At 35.0% G+C, this 15,883-nt stretch overlaps 7 protein-coding genes, 8 long non-coding RNA genes and 1 other non-coding gene across 16 annotated transcripts, besides 3 other annotated features; 8 read left to right on the top strand and 8 right to left on the bottom strand.

Annotated features, from left to right (window-relative positions):
• Positions 1-228: 228 nt before the first annotated feature.
• On the top strand, positions 229-1,160 carry SPOM_SPNCRNA.6707. Its single transcript, NR_196049.1, has one exon. It is a non-coding gene; the product is annotated as a non-coding RNA (long non-coding RNA).
• On the bottom strand, positions 296-631 carry tam14 (the record flags this gene model as incomplete). Its single annotated transcript, NM_001355859.1, has 3 exons — positions 296-369; positions 436-568; positions 626-631. 3 exons carry the CDS (start codon positions 629-631, stop codon positions 296-298), a joined length of 213 nt encoding a protein of 70 aa, NP_001343177.1.
• Positions 822-1,170: an LONG TERMINAL REPEAT.
• A 94-nt stretch (positions 1,171-1,264) lies between these two features.
• SPOM_SPNCRNA.6706 lies at positions 1,265-1,659 on the top strand. The gene has a single exon (NR_196048.1). It is a non-coding gene; the product is annotated as a non-coding RNA (long non-coding RNA).
• A 106-nt stretch (positions 1,660-1,765) lies between these two features.
• On the top strand, positions 1,766-1,836 carry SPOM_SPCTRNAGLY.10. Its single transcript has one exon. It is a non-coding gene; the product is annotated as a tRNA-Gly (tRNA).
• Positions 1,837-2,110: 274 nt separating this feature from the next.
• Positions 2,111-2,668, bottom strand: SPOM_SPNCRNA.1109. The gene has a single exon (NR_149958.1). It is a non-coding gene; the product is annotated as a non-coding RNA (long non-coding RNA).
• Positions 2,121-3,502, top strand: mug135. The gene has a single exon (NM_001022699.3). It carries the CDS (start codon positions 2,174-2,176, stop codon positions 3,245-3,247), a length of 1,074 nt encoding a protein of 357 aa, NP_587704.1. The 5' UTR covers positions 2,121-2,173; the 3' UTR covers positions 3,248-3,502.
• On the bottom strand, positions 2,830-3,682 carry SPOM_SPNCRNA.1108. Its single transcript, NR_149957.1, has one exon. It is a non-coding gene; the product is annotated as a non-coding RNA (long non-coding RNA).
• A 309-nt stretch (positions 3,683-3,991) lies between these two features.
• Positions 3,992-4,155: an LONG TERMINAL REPEAT.
• Positions 4,146-4,873, bottom strand: SPOM_SPNCRNA.6705. The gene has a single exon (NR_196047.1). It is a non-coding gene; the product is annotated as a non-coding RNA (long non-coding RNA).
• Positions 4,874-4,983: 110 nt separating this feature from the next.
• SPOM_SPCC330.03C (cytochrome b5 reductase) lies at positions 4,984-5,955 on the top strand. Its single transcript, NM_001022698.3, has 3 exons — positions 4,984-5,241; positions 5,381-5,558; positions 5,614-5,955. The coding sequence occupies exons 1-3, from the start codon at positions 5,050-5,052 to the stop codon at positions 5,679-5,681; spliced, it is 438 nt and encodes a 145-aa protein (NP_587703.1). The 5' UTR covers positions 4,984-5,049; the 3' UTR covers positions 5,682-5,955.
• Positions 5,956-6,214: 259 nt separating this feature from the next.
• SPOM_SPNCRNA.1107 lies at positions 6,215-6,720 on the bottom strand. Its single transcript, NR_149956.1, has one exon. It is a non-coding gene; the product is annotated as a non-coding RNA (long non-coding RNA).
• Positions 6,689-6,997: an LONG TERMINAL REPEAT.
• On the bottom strand, positions 6,772-7,589 carry SPOM_SPNCRNA.1106. The gene has a single exon (NR_149955.1). It is a non-coding gene; the product is annotated as a non-coding RNA (long non-coding RNA).
• Positions 7,215-7,693, top strand: SPOM_SPCC330.19C (uncharacterized protein; the record flags this gene model as incomplete). The annotated part of the gene is made up of 2 exons (NM_001355858.2): positions 7,215-7,234; positions 7,295-7,693. The coding sequence occupies 2 exons, from the start codon at positions 7,215-7,217 to the stop codon at positions 7,545-7,547; spliced, it is 273 nt and encodes a 90-aa protein (NP_001343000.1). The 3' UTR covers positions 7,548-7,693.
• A 10-nt stretch (positions 7,694-7,703) lies between these two features.
• On the bottom strand, positions 7,704-9,872 carry rhp7 (DNA repair protein; the record flags this gene model as incomplete). The annotated part of the gene is made up of 2 exons (NM_001022697.3): positions 7,704-9,767; positions 9,816-9,872. The coding sequence occupies 2 exons, from the start codon at positions 9,870-9,872 to the stop codon at positions 8,133-8,135; spliced, it is 1,692 nt and encodes a 563-aa protein (NP_587702.1). The 3' UTR covers positions 7,704-8,132.
• rhp16 (ATP-dependent helicase) lies at positions 8,842-13,128 on the top strand. Its single transcript, NM_001022696.3, has one exon. The coding sequence runs from the start codon at positions 9,976-9,978 to the stop codon at positions 12,865-12,867; it is 2,892 nt and encodes a 963-aa protein (NP_587701.1). The 5' UTR covers positions 8,842-9,975; the 3' UTR covers positions 12,868-13,128.
• On the bottom strand, positions 9,999-13,751 carry SPOM_SPNCRNA.1105. The gene has a single exon (NR_149954.1). It is a non-coding gene; the product is annotated as a non-coding RNA, possible alternative UTR (long non-coding RNA).
• Positions 13,288-15,836, top strand: raf1 (CLRC ubiquitin ligase complex WD repeat subunit Raf1/Dos1). Its single transcript, NM_001022695.3, has one exon. The coding sequence runs from the start codon at positions 13,381-13,383 to the stop codon at positions 15,295-15,297; it is 1,917 nt and encodes a 638-aa protein (NP_587700.1). The 5' UTR covers positions 13,288-13,380; the 3' UTR covers positions 15,298-15,836.
• The last annotated feature ends 47 nt before the right edge of the window (positions 15,837-15,883 follow it).

Genomic DNA, 15,883 nt, shown 5'->3' with positions numbered 1-15,883 from the left:
ACAATCTTTTCTCTTGGATTGACATTGAATAAGAAAAGAGTGAATTTTTTTAGACTTGTAATGATAACTATGTACAAAGCCAATGAAAGATGTATGTAGATGAATGTAAAATACCATGTAGACAAACAAGATAAAACTTGGTTATAAACATTGGTGTTGGAACAGAATAAATTAGATGTCAAAAAGTTTCGTCAATATCACAAGCTTTATTATTCAAAACTAGTATACTTTTTCTCGGAGTATAATACACAATATCGGTGCAAATAGGTTTTAAAATTGCTCCAATCACATGTTCTTAAGAAAAAAACGTCAAAAGAAATCTAAGTATTCCCAAAATAATTCCTCCTGACATGAGAAGAATAAAAAACACTAAGATGCATTGTCAGTATGAAACACAAGCCAAAGTTGCTAACAATAGGATCAATTCTTACTTACTGGCAATGTTACGAGGAATCTTGGTAGGAGGATGTTTGGCAACATAACGTTCTTTTGAATTTGTTTTTACACGACGAGTAATGTTCTTCTGAAACTGTGTGTTTGCACGACGCTGAGAGGGAGTTTGAACCGTCTAAAAGACATAGTTAGGATCCATGATGCACAGATTTCTAAAGATAAAACTACTTACAGGCATGTTGGTTTATTAAAAAAGAAAAACAGGAATGATAAGAGGGAAAGAATACGTGTACAGAGCAAGTGTGGAAAGATATGCTGAAGACGTTTGTATGAACAATGCCAAGCTGTAAAGCTAGACTTTCAAAGTACACACTAATACGTTATACTATATACCAAACAAAAGGGTACGAACTTACAGTGTTTACCAATGTCAGCAATACTACACTACGCTATGATACACTACGTTGTGTATCACTATATGTCACATGTTCTAATTATATATCGTACCATGTATGATACGATATGGAGATTAATCTTAATGATAATCTATTAAGATCTATATTATCTGAATACTATAAATAGAGCTACTGCTGAACCTCGTTCCTCAGTTCAGTTATGAGCTATATTAGTGATAGGTAACATTATAACCCAGTTAATACAATACCTATACTCAGTTGCTACTTATACAACCCGTGTATTGTAATATAATAGATCACAAGGAAAACTCACCGCAGTTCTACGTATCCTTAAATCAGATACCAAACTGCGTAGCTTACAACCAAAAAACCAAACAGTTTCGATAAAAAAAATAGTGATAAGATGCATTTCCATTATAATCCTCTATTTAGTAAACATGTGAATTAATATTTATAACTGTCGAGAAGAGAAATATTCAGTGATCGATAAGCAAAAATGAATATTAGTTATAAAAGGTAATAGGAAAAGGATGGTAAAATATACTGTGCTGACTAATATTGGACACTATCTTAGTTTGCAGAGTAATGGTGATTGGGGTAATTTGATATCTGGCAACTTCTTATTATAACATATTCGTCTTTTGTAAGTGAAATTCCTAATGACAGCGGCAAGATTATGGTGATTTTATTTGTAAAAATGTATCAGTATGAACAGACAAGCCATCTTAACATACTTAAGGGAAACCTGAAACTAACTGGAATTATCTATCGCTGGTATAGAGAAGGGCAAAATAAAAAACCGAGATTGTAAAAATTTTTTTAGATAAATGAAAATTTCCACTGTTAGCCCGTATTTCTCAAAATAAATCTCATATTGGAATAACAAAATTTAAGTACACTGGAGTAAATTTTTTTTGAAGAGTTATATGGTACAAAAATTATGAAGGAATAAATCGGCTTTGGTGGTTTAGTGGTATAATGAATCGTTGCCATCGATTCGACCCGGGTTCGATTCCCGGCCAAAGCATTTAAGTTAATGTTTTTGCTACCGTTTTTGATTGAAGTTTTAAGACGAGAACAAAGTTTTTACATTCAAAGCTTGAGCAATTAATTTTTTTTTAGATTTAATCCATTCATGATCAGATGGATGAGATATGCTCAGCAAATGTGAATAGTCAGTGAGTCACATAAGGTAGTGTAGTGTTTGCTAACGCGAATTATTTCTCGTATATGGGGTTGGCTTGTTTACATTGCTCAATGCTGACGCTCTGTGTACATCAACTTAATTGACAATTACCATTGCTAAACTGTACCTTGTCGTACTACCACGTTTTGACGTTATAAAGCAGAAAATATTATTAACTATGTCTGAAGAAGACAATAGGTTAAATGAACTATTTGCGAATGACTTGGGCGTTCAACCTCCCTGCGAACGGTCGTTAAAGGAGGGAAGGAGATTTTTGAACGACTTTGAAATTGCGGCAAAAAAAAAGTTGCTTGAGCTAGAAAGGAAAGCATTGGAAGACAAAGAGAAAAATTTGAATTTTGTTGTTGAATCTGAAAGAACGTTATTCAATTCCAAGAAAAGGGCTTTTGATAACGACGAGTGTTACAATGACCGTTGTAAACTATTTCGCGGTATTGTAAATGAATGGGGCCGATCTGAAAGGACATTAGATAGTCTGGATGAGCCTCCAGCTTGGTTTCGAAGGGAAATGGGAGAGTGGAAGAAAGCCAGAGAAGAGGATAAAGCAGAGTGGAAGAAAGCCAGAGAAGAGGATAAAGCAGAGTGGAAGAAAGCCAGAGAAGAGGATAAAGCAGAGTGGAAGAAAGCCAGAGAAGAGGATAAAGCAGAGTGGAAGAAAGCCAGAGAAGAGGATAAAGCAGAATGGAAGAAAGCCAGAGAAGAGGATAAAGAGTGGAGGAACTCGATGGATGAGTGGAGAAAATCGATGGATGAGTGGAGAAAGTCGATGGATGAGTGGAGAAAATCGATGGATGAGTGGAGAAAGTCGACGGATGAGTGGAGAAAGTCGACGGATGAACGCCTAGAAAATCTTCTTAATATAGTTCGAGAAATCCTTGATGTTCAACGAGACATGCGAAACGATTTGTCAAACTTGACGAGAAAGGTTGATCGTATGGACATGAGGCTCTCTCGAAATAACAACATGATTATGAGAAGTTTTGCTCAACCTATTACTGAGGTTCCCTTTTTTAATGGCGATATTCCTGACCCTAATTTGCCTCGAATTACTCGTATCGAAGACATTGATTCTTTGTCAGAAGAGAACTGTACTCGATATCTAAAGGGATACGGAGTTTCCTATGACGAAAACGATCAATCTCTTTGGAAAAGACAACTTGCCAAGGCCGTAGGGTTGACGGCGGCTTACGACGAAAGCTACACTTTCAGCCCATTTTCCTCTAGCGAATAAACAGAGTTTTACTCATAAGTCGGTCCATAATTATTTTTAATTTCTCCTTGAAGACAGACTTGATTGAGTGATCGGGAAAACATTCTAACAATTAAGTGTAATGTTTTCGTTTAATTTTTTACTTGCATCTTATATAGTTATCATTCAAAAGCTTTATAAAGACAAAAACTGATGGTTCATTTTCAAATGACTATTATTTTTATGCGATAAGAGATTTACACAATCGTTTATACTTAGAAACAACTAGCTTCACGATATTATTTGTTCATAGTTAGTTTCTTAATGACATTATTTTTAAGCTTTATTCTTTTATTTGAATTCAGATAAACATATCCGATTTACCACAATAAATAAGCCAAATTTGGAAGCACATCAATAAGAATCTTGAACTCTGATTTCTCGCTTAACTATGGCTTACATTTCCTTTAAAGCTTAAAAAGGAAATGATGGCGAAAAATTTAAAAAAGTCCAACACCCAGTTGTTAACTGCTTATAATGACGCGTATGATTGCGATATTTTAAGACTCTGGCCATCCACCGCTTTATCGTCTTAAAGAGGTTGGTTGTTAAGAACACAAATACATTATATTATCACTCGCGCATTTACAAAACCTATATAGTATAATGTTTGAAAAACAGTTTGCAACTAAATGGAGAATGTCAAGTTATATTGAACCCTCCTTGTAGTCTTTTTTAAAATTAAGAATTAATTTTAATAACATGTGGTCAATTAGGAATTGTCAGTGTCGCACCATCTAAGGAATGATAAGAACGTATATATAATAACTATCCCTCTATTTACAAAAACATCCCTTGATATTGATATTATAATAGATTATAAAGAAGTCCAAGCTGAACTTCGTTCCTCAGTTCAGTTATAAACTGATTCAACAGACAGGCCACGATCAATTATATGAACAACGCTTGATAACCTTTAATTGTTTTACACTAATTAGTATATCTTTTCCATTATGATAGGTAGCACTTGTCAGTACCTTTTTACCAAGTCTACTTGATTGTTCAAAGGTGAGAGTTTAAATCAATAATTGTACTTTTGTTAGACAATTCTAAATTGATATTATCAGCAGCAATATCCAGGGATTTTATTGATGCTGAAGCTAAGAACATAGCCATACATATAACCCTGATTCACGTTTAACACACTTGAGTATAATGAAACCAACTTGCGTGGATAATTTAAATGTGAAATCTAAATTTACTTCAGAACCAAGTGGAGATATTCTCTGTTTGTATGAAGAGAGTGCTTATAGGTCAAATAGTAGATAAACTTCCTATAAAGACGCTTCAAACAGTGCAGGTATTTAATCATGAGTTTTAGTTGAGCACCTAATATAGATGTTTACTTCGCAACTGGTAATGTAGTTAAATTGAACATTTTTAAATTACGGCAAAGCATAACACTATAGCACGGAAGGCCCTTGTCGTTTAATGATTATTTAAGAATACTACAAATTGAATGCGCATTACTAGAACCTGCCAAATACATTTTTATGAGATATAAAAAGCATGAAATAGAAAAATTGTTAATAGCGACAAACAGAGTGCCACAGTAAGTGATTTCACCAGTTTGTCCGAAATTATACTACAACTAGCGATGTTTAAAGAACAAAGTAAACGTTTGTGGCTTGTAACTTGTTATCATTTTCACGATCAGATAACATCTAGATTTACTAAACGTTATATATATATTGGTATATACTATTAAAGTATCCATTATCAACTTATAAGTGTGAAAATATCAAGCAACTACGAATTTATCTTTTCCCTCTTTAAAACACTCAATGTTGTCGATTTTCAAAAATTTACTCGGAACTTCTGAAGAGGATGGAACTACTCAGGAAGCGAATTCTAAGGATACAAAAGGGTTGAAAGAAGAACGTAAGAGAAAGAAGAGAAAAAATAAGTATAAGATTCCTCCTGGACATACTCAACAAGATTGGGATGCTTTAGTAGCCAGTGGAAAAAATTTATCGGTATGAAAAAGTTAAATTTCTGCGCATGGATAATGTTTTGCCTACTCTAAGAAATTTCAATGCTAATTGTATTGAAATGAGATTGATTTGGTCGAAATTTTATTGTTGTTCTATTGTGTTACTAACACCGATGCTTTAGGGTGTGGAAAGTCCCATTTCCGTTACTGCTGAAGAACTTGCTAAGCACTGTAGCCCCGATGATTGTTGGATGGCAATAAGAGGAAAGGTGTATAATGTTACTGCGTATCTCCCATACCATCCAGTTGGTCCGAAGAAGATTTTGAAGCACTCTGGCGTGGATGCGACAAAACCGTACCGTAAGTCTTATTTACAAACCTTTCTTTATTTGCAGTTTTGTTAACAACTATATAGTTAAACATCATGATTGGGTTAATGAAGAAGAGTTGTTAAAGACCTCTTTTGTTGGTTACTTGGTGTAAACAAGAAGTCAATTGCCAACGAAATTCCCTATACCCTTTGAAAACATAGCAAAGTGGAACAATATGTATCTTTGTGGGTTGTGATCCTGGCGAGAAACATATGGTTTTGCTCGTGTTCTGCTTACACCCATGTCTAAAAATTTTTTCGCATATTTTTTATGACTGATATTTTTATTATTCGGGCGCAGAGCTTTGCTATGTTTTAGTTTCAAAGAGTTCATGTTTAAATATTTAAATCTACTTAACTTTTTATCCCGCTTTGTGTGCTTACAAGAGAGTATTGTGTATGATCAGTTATAAACTTGTAGTGTATTTGGTATAAAGCTTTGATTTGTTTAAAAAATTCCGTAAAACAATGATCGCATTAAGCATTGACTAGGGTTCTTTTAATTTTAACAATCGTATTGTTTTACTGTTGTAGCCGTATTTTCAATTGGTTTTAATGGAATGAACGATGATGAGACACATAGATTAATAGTTGAGAAATTCGAGCGAGTAAGCTTGGAATTTTGATAACCAAAGAAAACAAAATCTGAAGTAATTCAGCATATCTCATTTTTTCGCTTGTCGCTCATCTTATTGATCAGCGAAGCACTTTAAACATAAATAGATCTAAATCACTTGTTCAAATGTTCACTGTATTTATTCAATCTATTCATTCTACCGGATTCAAAAAACCTTTATGTCACATAATATATATAACAAGCCCTTCAATTGCTTCTGAAACTGAGTTTAATGACTTGTTTACATAAAAGTCGCAACTGCGAATTCTTTATTCAACACAGCCAAGGAAGTTCAACATAACTAAAGTTGTTTTTAACTATGAGTTGGTTATAACACATTGTCGAATATTCATTTGTATGTATGTTGTACTATACAATGATGAAGGATGTTTTATATCGTTTGTAAGTTGAGACTGCAAAGTTGTAGTTCTGCTGTCCCCATTTCTTTAATATGTAAACTGATAATTAACCAGAATATATGTGAGTAAATAAATGTATGTTATCTGTTAGCTACGCAGTTTGATATCTGTTTTAACGATATATAGAACTGCGGTGAGTTTTTACTTGCGATCTACAATGTAGCGGTATGCGGTATGTTAACTAACAATATTATATTTATTGTTATAAGAAGTCTGTTAGTATCGGTCACCGATATAGCTCATAACTGAACTGTGAAACGAGGTTCAGTAGAAGCTCCATTTACAATCTTACTAATAGTTTTTATCAACGGGTATCTATAATACAATGTAGAGCTTGTGACATATAGAAATACGCAACATGGTGTATCATAGAGTAGTCCAGTATTGCTGACATTATCTCCGCTTTAACAATCGTCCCTTTAGCTCTGCAAAATAGATAGTATATAAGGACTAGGGCCTGCCTGGCTTAAGTGAACTCGTTTTCTGGAAGAAAGCCCATTCATTCTCTGACCATTTGCTCTATATAAATTGATATTTCACAGGTTTGAAGATAGCCTCTTTCAAGATGTATATTAATCAAGAGGAAGATAATCGCATATCTTTAATGGAGAATGGTAGTCTTGAACAAAAGGTACGTTTAATCATTCTTTTATAATAAATCAACGGCTCACTAAGTAATTCTTCTTTATAGTGAGGCTCATGACCGTAGTCGTAAACTCGAATTATTAAGCATTAGAATCAATATTTTCGGTTTACAACTCAATATTATTATTAATCTCATACCGCTTGTCTTGCTTTTTGCTTTTTTTTGCCCTTGTATATATTTTTTGCATACTTTTCTGGCGGATTGTGAGATAGCCAAATCGACTTGCATAACCAGTGTTTTCAATTGTTTGATTTTTCATATGCCCAACTTGTCGGGCGATTGGAATATTACAGTTTGAAAAGAATGTTTGCAGTTTAAAAAGGATAAATATTTATGTTTGTTTGATGAGCTTTGCGTTTCCGAGCAGCAGTAAACCTCTTTAGTCTGGCAAGCAATACCATTAGTGTACTATTCATAATCTTATGCTATATAAAATCAAGGTGATTGAAAATTACATTGCTTGATATTTGTATTACAACAAAGAGCAGCGGGATTTTTTTTTTAAAAAAAGGTAGTTAAATTGTTTGATTATGTGTAAAAATGATTCGGAGATCCATTCGTAAAGAGAGGGAATGGTAATAAAAAAATAATTCATTACCCAAAGAAATGGTTAGCTATTTGTTCGCAGACCATATCATCTAATTTGAAAATAAATAAATAAATAAAATTAAAAATAAAAAGGTTTCAAATACAAATATTCGTTAAAGAATAATATCAGAAAGACACAAAAAGAGATTGAGGCTGTTCAAGGAACTTAGTGTCCATCAAATAAGGTGATAATTTAAATAATGTACTAGTCATTAAATTTTTCAAAAGAATAATTACAGGTCCAATTCAACAACCAAAACCTTTGATAAAATTGAAAAAGAAAGTATTTCCATCCTTATTGAACTTCACGCCCTATCAGAAGTAACCGATTTGAGGGCATCAGGACATGATTATCTCCCCATACCAAAAGCTTCTCAAGCGTTGGCTTTTTGCTTTCAAAATCGCATACCAATTTGTCATTCATTCCACGAATCCAGCTGACATCAAGTGCTTTTAGCATAGGTAATGGAAAATTGACAATATACTGTAATGCTTCATCAGTCACAAACGACATTCCATTTAAATCCAGAGTGCGAAGCGTATGCCCTGAATTAACCAATACTGCACGAACAGTTTTATCTCCAAGTGACAGACACCTTCTTAAGGACAATGTTTCTAAGCCTGACTGAATCTTCCATTCACCAAAAACTATAGAGGCCTCATCATCTGTTAACAGTTCCAAACCACTTAAATTTAGATGCTTAAGACGACCACAACAAGGACCTATACCTTGTTTCAAAACTTCATCAGTTAATTTTGTACAACCAGATAAACTAAGAGTATGCAAACCGCTTCCAATTTGGTTTAGTACATCTAATATACTTCCATCATTAATGATGCCGCCTGGTGATTCAATCTTCAAACTGACAAGATTTCTACAACCAGCTAATAGACGGACGCATTCATCATCAAGATAGAAAATTCTAGAGAGATTAAGGCTAATCAAATTTGGGCAACAGTCAACTATAGCGTTGATAACCGAAACATGAATTCGGGCAGTATCCGTAAGCTCTAAACTTATAAGCTTTGAACCCCGTTTTTTAAAAAAATTTATCCATTCTGAGGAAGAAACCAAAAAGGCACCTTGAAAAGATACATCTGTTAATTCAGTCAAATGATCCGCATAAAAGTGTAAAACTTGATCCTGCATTTGACCACAATAAGTAAGATGCAAAGTTTGAAGATTTGGGCAGTATTGAGCAATTTGGAAAAGTGAATCTGCTGTAATCTTTGAGCAATCATATAGTTTTAATTCAGTTTGACCCCCACTTAAGAATAATTTCACAGTAGTATCGTTAAGAGAGCGGTTTTTTGAAATTATTTGGCTAATTTTGTCCATATTCACTTGGCCAATATCCCCAAAAGCTTCGATATCATTTATGTATTCAGCAATAACTCGTATACACAAATCCTGAAGCTTAGGAACACTGATTTCTTCGTCCATGGTAGCGGCAGCCACCTTTTTACGGGTCAATGCTTTTCTTTTTCTCGTCCTTAATTCAGGTACCGATCGATCTTCAGCACCACGACTACAAGGATAACATAGCCACCCTTTCTCTGAATTGCTGTATTTGCTGTATGGGGTTATTGTAAAGCGACAATTACAGTGTGCGCAAAAATCTAGTTTGCCCGTATGCTCCCTTGCTTTATAAGAAAACCCAGCTCTTGAATTCATTGAAAAAGTGTCCTCGTTGTCTTCAGCTTCTTCATCCGTTTTCTTCTTCTTTTTTTGATTTCGTAGATTTCGTCGTTTCACTACTGGTATCTCAATTGTCGTTGTCGACATCGAGTTTTCATCTTCGTTGTTTTCTTCAACAGAAGTCGGTGTTTGAATAACTTCTGATTCTGTCCCAGTCGATTGCCCTGCTGACTCCTCGCTTTGACGAGGAGGACGAGCACGTCCTAATGCTGAAGCATTGATACCTTGAGACTGAATAATGCATTAGTAACTCCGAGCTAAGAAAGAGTCATCACATACTCTTAAAAATTCTGTTAAAGCAGAATTTGGCCCTCTCACCCGACTTCCACTTGACATTTTAAAGAAATCCTTAGTATGCTGAGGATAAGGTGGAAGTGTGGTTGAGTTTAATTAAATCGCTTCAGATCGCGTGGCAACTTGTCTCATACCAACCACTACTATGCATATATCTACTCTAAAAGTGGACCAATTACAAAATGAAGCTGTAGATATTAATTCAAACGATACAATTGATTCCATAAATTGGAAAAATACTCGCAATAACCATACTACTCAGGCGTCTCTTCAAGCAGACAATAATGATGAGCAAAGTAATGGGCAGGCTCCATTTTCTACTACTTATTCAGAGATAAATAACATTCATGATGTACCAGGCAATCAAGATGAATGGTCATCTTCTCCCATTGCGGGCATTATTGTAGAAAGTGAAGATGAGGAAGTGGTTGAAAACAATTTACATTCACAAATGGGGACGTCATGTAATAAAATAAACTCGAATAGTAATAAGGGAAAAGAAAATATGCATTTTGTTCTAGATGATAATGGTGATTCAAAGGGGAATGCTTCAAATCAACAAGTCGAGCGTGACGACAAGTTAGATATGGAGACAACGCGCTGGAACGGAAAAGAGTTTGAAGAACCTCTGTCAACAAACAAAAAATTGATTATCCAGTCAAACAACACCTCATCTCAACATTCGACACCCCCATTATCCATTTCTGATACCAGTACACACACCGGTAGCAGCACAGACAATGTAGAAGCAAATCCCAATACAGGTTTTTCTAGTGCCAGAAAACGTTCATTAAGGTCCTCGAATTTGAAAAAAAAGTTTGTGCCATTGTCATCTCCAGAAGAATCTAATGAATCCGAATTTATTGATGATGATGAAAGTGATGAAGTTGCTAGCATAATTGATATCAAAGAGGATGAAACTTTTGATAGTAAAGTAGAAATTCCAGAAGCTGCTCCAAGTTCTTCTACGGAAAGTGATGAAGAGTCAATCCCTTTAAGTTACCAGTCCAAACGAAGGAGGGTATCCGCTAGGGCTTCTTCTTCCGCGTCCTCTTCCTCTAGAACACAAGCAAAATCAATTCCATCACATGAAAGAACCCATTATCGTCTGATTCGACAACATCCTGAACTAGAACATGTTTGGGAGAAATTGGAAGAAGAAGCACCTCGTGAAGTGAAACAGATCGAGCAACCCAAAGAGTTGGTCCTAAACCTTCTCCCTTTTCAACGAGAAGGTGTATATTGGTTAAAACGACAAGAAGATTCCTCTTTTGGTGGAGGAATCTTGGCCGATGAAATGGGTATGGGTAAGACTATTCAAACAATTGCGTTGTTGCTTTCAGAACCTCGAGGTAAGCCAACCTTGGTTGTTGCTCCGGTTGTAGCAATTATGCAATGGAAAGAAGAGATTGATACACATACCAATAAAGCACTGAGTACATATCTTTATTATGGCCAGGCTCGTGATATTTCAGGAGAAGAGCTTTCGAGCTATGATGTTGTACTAACGAGTTACAATGTAATTGAATCAGTTTACAGGAAGGAACGCAGCGGATTCAGAAGGAAAAACGGTGTTGTAAAAGAAAAGTCATTACTTCATCAAATGGAGTTTTACCGAATTATACTTGATGAGGCCCATGGTATCAAATCAAGGACTTGTAACACTGCCAGAGCTGTTTGTGGCTTAAGAACGACAAGAAAGATATGTCTTTCAGGAACACCTTTGCAAAACCGTATTGGAGAATTATTTTCACTTCTTCGGTTCCTACGGGCAGATCCTTTTGCTTACTACTATTGCTTGCAATGTGAATGTAAATCTCTGCACTGGAGATTTTCCGATAGAAGTAATTGCGACGAATGCGGCCATAAACCAATGAGTCATACTTGCTATTTTAACGCTGAAATGCTAAAACCAATACAAAAGTTTGGATACGAAGGTCCAGGAAAGCTAGCTTTTAAAAAGGTGCATTCTTTATTAAAACACATTATGTTACGTCGAACAAAATTAGAGAGGGCTGATGACCTTGGATTACCTCCTCGAGTCGTTGAAGTGAGGAAAGATTTATTCAACGAAGAAGAGGAAGATGTATACCAATCTTTATATATGGATTCAAAAAGAAAATTTAATACATATCTTGCTGAAGGTGTCGTTTTGAATAATTATGCAAACATTTTCCAGCTAATTACACGAATGCGCCAAATGGCAGATCATCCTGACCTGGTGTTAGCTAGCAAACGAAAAACAGTTGATATTGAAAATCAGGAAAATATCGTCTGTAAGATTTGTGACGAAGTCGCTCAAGATGCTATAGAATCACGTTGCCATCACACATTTTGTCGACTCTGCGTTACGGAATATATCAATGCAGCTGGTGATGGAGAAAATGTCAACTGTCCAAGTTGTTTCATTCCCTTAAGCATAGATCTTAGTGCCCCTGCTTTAGAAGATTTTTCTGAAGAGAAGTTTAAGAATGCATCGATTTTGAATAGAATTGATATGAATAGTTGGCGTTCATCTACAAAAATTGAAGCATTAGTTGAGGAGCTTTACTTACTTCGTAAGAAGGACCGAACACTGAAGTCGATTGTTTTCTCTCAATTTACTTCTATGTTAGATCTCATTCATTGGCGACTTCGAAAAGCCGGGTTTAATTGTGTAAAGCTAGATGGTGGTATGACCCCCAAAGCGAGAGCAGCTACTATTGAGGCTTTCAGTAACGATATTAATATTACCATTTTTCTAGTTTCGTTGAAAGCAGGTGGTGTTGCTTTGAACCTTACAGAGGCATCTCAAGTGTTTATGATGGATCCTTGGTGGAATGGAGCTGTACAGTGGCAGGCAATGGATCGAATTCATCGTATTGGACAAAAAAGGCCGATAAAAGTAATTACCCTGTGTATTGAAAATTCCATTGAAAGCAAAATTATTGAACTACAAGAAAAGAAAGCTCAGATGATACATGCAACCATAGATCAAGACGAAAAGGCTTTGAACCAGCTTTCTGTCGAGGATATGCAATTCTTGTTCTCAAATTAGAATTTTGTTTTTTTAAAATTAGCCCAAATTTTGGCCGTTTCCTTTTTATATACCTGCCATATCTCCCTTTGCATTTTTTTTGTTATCCTAGTTTTTTGGACCGTAATTCCCTAAGTCAGTATATGCGTTTTGGAAGTTTATTTATTTTTTTGGGGATTCCTATTAATGGATATAATTTATTATTGAGTTGTCAATAGAACGGTTAAAGTTTTTTAAAACAAATTAAACATAGTTAAGATTTTATCGCTTCAATGTAAAGTCATTAACTTACCTTTGACTGATAAATTTGTAATAATAGTAACTCAATAGATAATCATTATATCTTCAATTTTAATATAATATTTTCGATTTTGGAATGTCTTTATACTTTTTGGACTTAGTAAATTCTTTATATCAATCAGTGCCTTAAACTCACTCAGCAACCCATAACTTCTGTTAAACTAGTGAACTTGCACACTGAAGGATTAAAAGTAAAAAGCCCAATAATTTCTCAAACAATTTCCTATTTATGGCATGACTAATAGTTCACCACGGGTGAAAAGAAGAACGGATACGCAATATTTGCATTCCGTCTCTTCTAAATTGCCCAAGGTTGACTTTGACACAAATAACGAAGAATTTTTTGAGGAAGAATTTGAGATTTATGATCCTTTTTATCGCGCAGAGCTACCTTGCCCGAAACCGTCATTATCAATATCGAAGCATTCAATTGCAAAAGTTCCATCAAATGTAAATAAACGATTAGAATTGCAACTTTTACTAACGTCTGGGACATTCTTACCTAATTCACGTCCTTATTTGAGTGAAAGAGTGAGAAAACACACTCATTTACTTTCAAATAGCATTACAGGCGATGATAAACCATCACTCATTCATGTTGATTTTACACCAGAGGAATGCTTTATTTTACAAGAAGCTAAACTAAAATTTGGACCGGTAAACAGTGTTCAGTTCAATGATGCTTATTCGACCCACATTTCTCCAAAACTTCCTGGACGAGCATATGAAGATTGCCAGAAATTTGAAATTGATAACCCCAGCTTGTCTCCTGTGGACAAACATGGGGCCATCATTTTACGAACATACAAGAAGAATAAAAAATTACTTCCAGATTACTTAAAATCCTTTTACAATGCAGGCTCATCTTACTTCCAAAGAGAACAAGTTCATCAACTTATGGACGGGGAATCAGTTTTCTTTTTAAAACCTTGGAAACATTTCAATGAAACTAGTGGGGATACAGTGTGCGTTGCATATAATCCATTGTGCGAAAAATTTGCCTTAGGCAGCACAGCACAAGATGGTGCTTACAATAGACTAGGCAACTTATGGATTGGTGATTTTCACTCAGAAACTATTCAGTCATTGGAAAGCCATTATAAACTTAATCAAGTAGGAGAAAAGGAATACTCTACGATATCAGATTTGTGTTTTTCCAAGGGTAATCTGTTTCTTTATACAGGTGCATTCGACAATGCTGTGAAAGTCTGGGATATGGAAGGAAATTTATGTGGGATTTTTAATGCACCCACAGACTATATTCACAAGCTTGCTCTATCTGATGACGATTTACTTGCAGTAGCTTGCAAAAATGGTTATGGGTATTTATTGAGCACTGACAACTCAACAGGAGAAATTCTCACATCAGCTAATTTAATTTATCCAGAAGCTCTAGAAAAAGGGTACTCTGCATCTTTGATTGAATTTTCCAATTTTTTGGGAAGGTCATCTGACAAAGTCATTATTGGATATGATAGTTTTCATACTTCTAATAACAGAGGATGTTTGGCTCTGTTTGATGCTTCCACTGCCAGCTTCGTTCAAAAATTCAACACCGCTGACGAAGCATTTACCTCCTTATATATGCATCCTTCTCAAGTTGGATTTGTCGCAAGTAGCAATACTTTGAGCAATGGAAGAGTATATTATTTAGACACAAGAATGTATAAGGTTTGTCTCAACTTTACGACAACGCAAAAAGACATTAACCATGCCACCATAAGTAACTCTGGAATCTTGGTAACTTCTAGTGGTACAGATAACCAGACGTTTGTTTGGGATTCGCGTAAACCAGATAAACCTCTTAGCTTGCTTAAGCATGGAAAAACCAAAATGATACATTTTGACGGGGCTAATGAAGAGGAAGTCGATGCAGGTATAAATATGGCACAATGGCAGCCTAAGGGGAATTTGTTCGTTACCGGAGGCAGTGATGGCATTGTAAAGGTTTGGGATTTGAGATTGAACAATCCATTCATACAAAATTTTACGGAAATGAATTCAGCCATAACTTACGGAGGGTTCAGTGAGGATGCTTCAAAGCTAACCGTATGTTGTGTTGGAGGGGACGTCAATATGTACAGTTTGGGGAATGACAATGGTAATAAATTCGGAGAGTTTCGTATTATAGAAAATCGACTTTTAACCTGAATTGAGGTTTAAATACGAAAAGGTATATGTAAAGATGATCAGTCAATGGAGATTCGCGCTAAGAAAAATTTTCTTTATTAGACGACTAGGATACAGAGAAGGTATAAAAGAAATAATGCTCAGCTAGTATGAATATTTAATCGAATTCCTTTTCGTGGGTGAACTGGCAAGAAAATTAAAGACAGCGATCGATCCGAGAAATATTTAAGAACTGAAGAAGGCCAAAAATTTTGCAATGATTCTAAAGGATAATGGAAAATTAAACCTTAATCTCAGTGAAGGTAAAGTCAAGCTGATTATTGAATTGACGTTTACAGCAAGAAAATTTTAATAATATCTAATATGTTTCTTTAATGATCAACTGACTGGTTTGATAACTCAAAAGCAAAACATAGTAACAAACAAATGAGCTTTCACGGTTAAAGGATGAAAAATGTGTTACAAATTAAATTAAAATATCAAACATAGATAAATTTAAGTTTAGCTTAGACCCGAAACTCTTAATGTTAACAGAAATGGAGATTTTTTATGGAATGTTGAATTAACTCTTCAAGCAAACGTAATTAGTTAACTTGAAAACATGCCG

Source organism: Schizosaccharomyces pombe (assembly GCF_000002945.2).
Source record: "Schizosaccharomyces pombe strain 972h- genome assembly, chromosome: III".
Classification (NCBI taxonomy): Eukaryota; Fungi; Ascomycota; class Schizosaccharomycetes; order Schizosaccharomycetales; family Schizosaccharomycetaceae; genus Schizosaccharomyces; species Schizosaccharomyces pombe.
Note: the sequence above shows the minus strand (reverse complement) of the source record. Positions and strands in the feature narration are given on the sequence as shown.

Excerpts from the sequence above, each read along its gene's own strand:
- SPOM_SPCC330.03C (NM_001022698.3), top strand. The coding sequence starts at position 5,050 with ATGTTGTCGATTTTCAAAAATTTACTCGGAACTTCTGAAGAGGATGGA. Across the intron at positions 5,242-5,380 it reads CCAGTGGAAAAAATTTATCG|GGTGTGGAAAGTCCCATTTC; the intron begins GTATGAAAAAGT and ends CCGATGCTTTAG. Across the intron at positions 5,559-5,613 it reads GGATGCGACAAAACCGTACC|TTAAACATCATGATTGGGTT; the intron begins GTAAGTCTTATT and ends ACAACTATATAG.
- mug135 (NM_001022699.3), top strand. The coding sequence starts at position 2,174 with ATGTCTGAAGAAGACAATAGGTTAAATGAACTATTTGCGAATGACTTG.
- raf1 (NM_001022695.3), top strand. The coding sequence starts at position 13,381 with ATGACTAATAGTTCACCACGGGTGAAAAGAAGAACGGATACGCAATAT.
- rhp16 (NM_001022696.3), top strand. The coding sequence starts at position 9,976 with ATGCATATATCTACTCTAAAAGTGGACCAATTACAAAATGAAGCTGTA.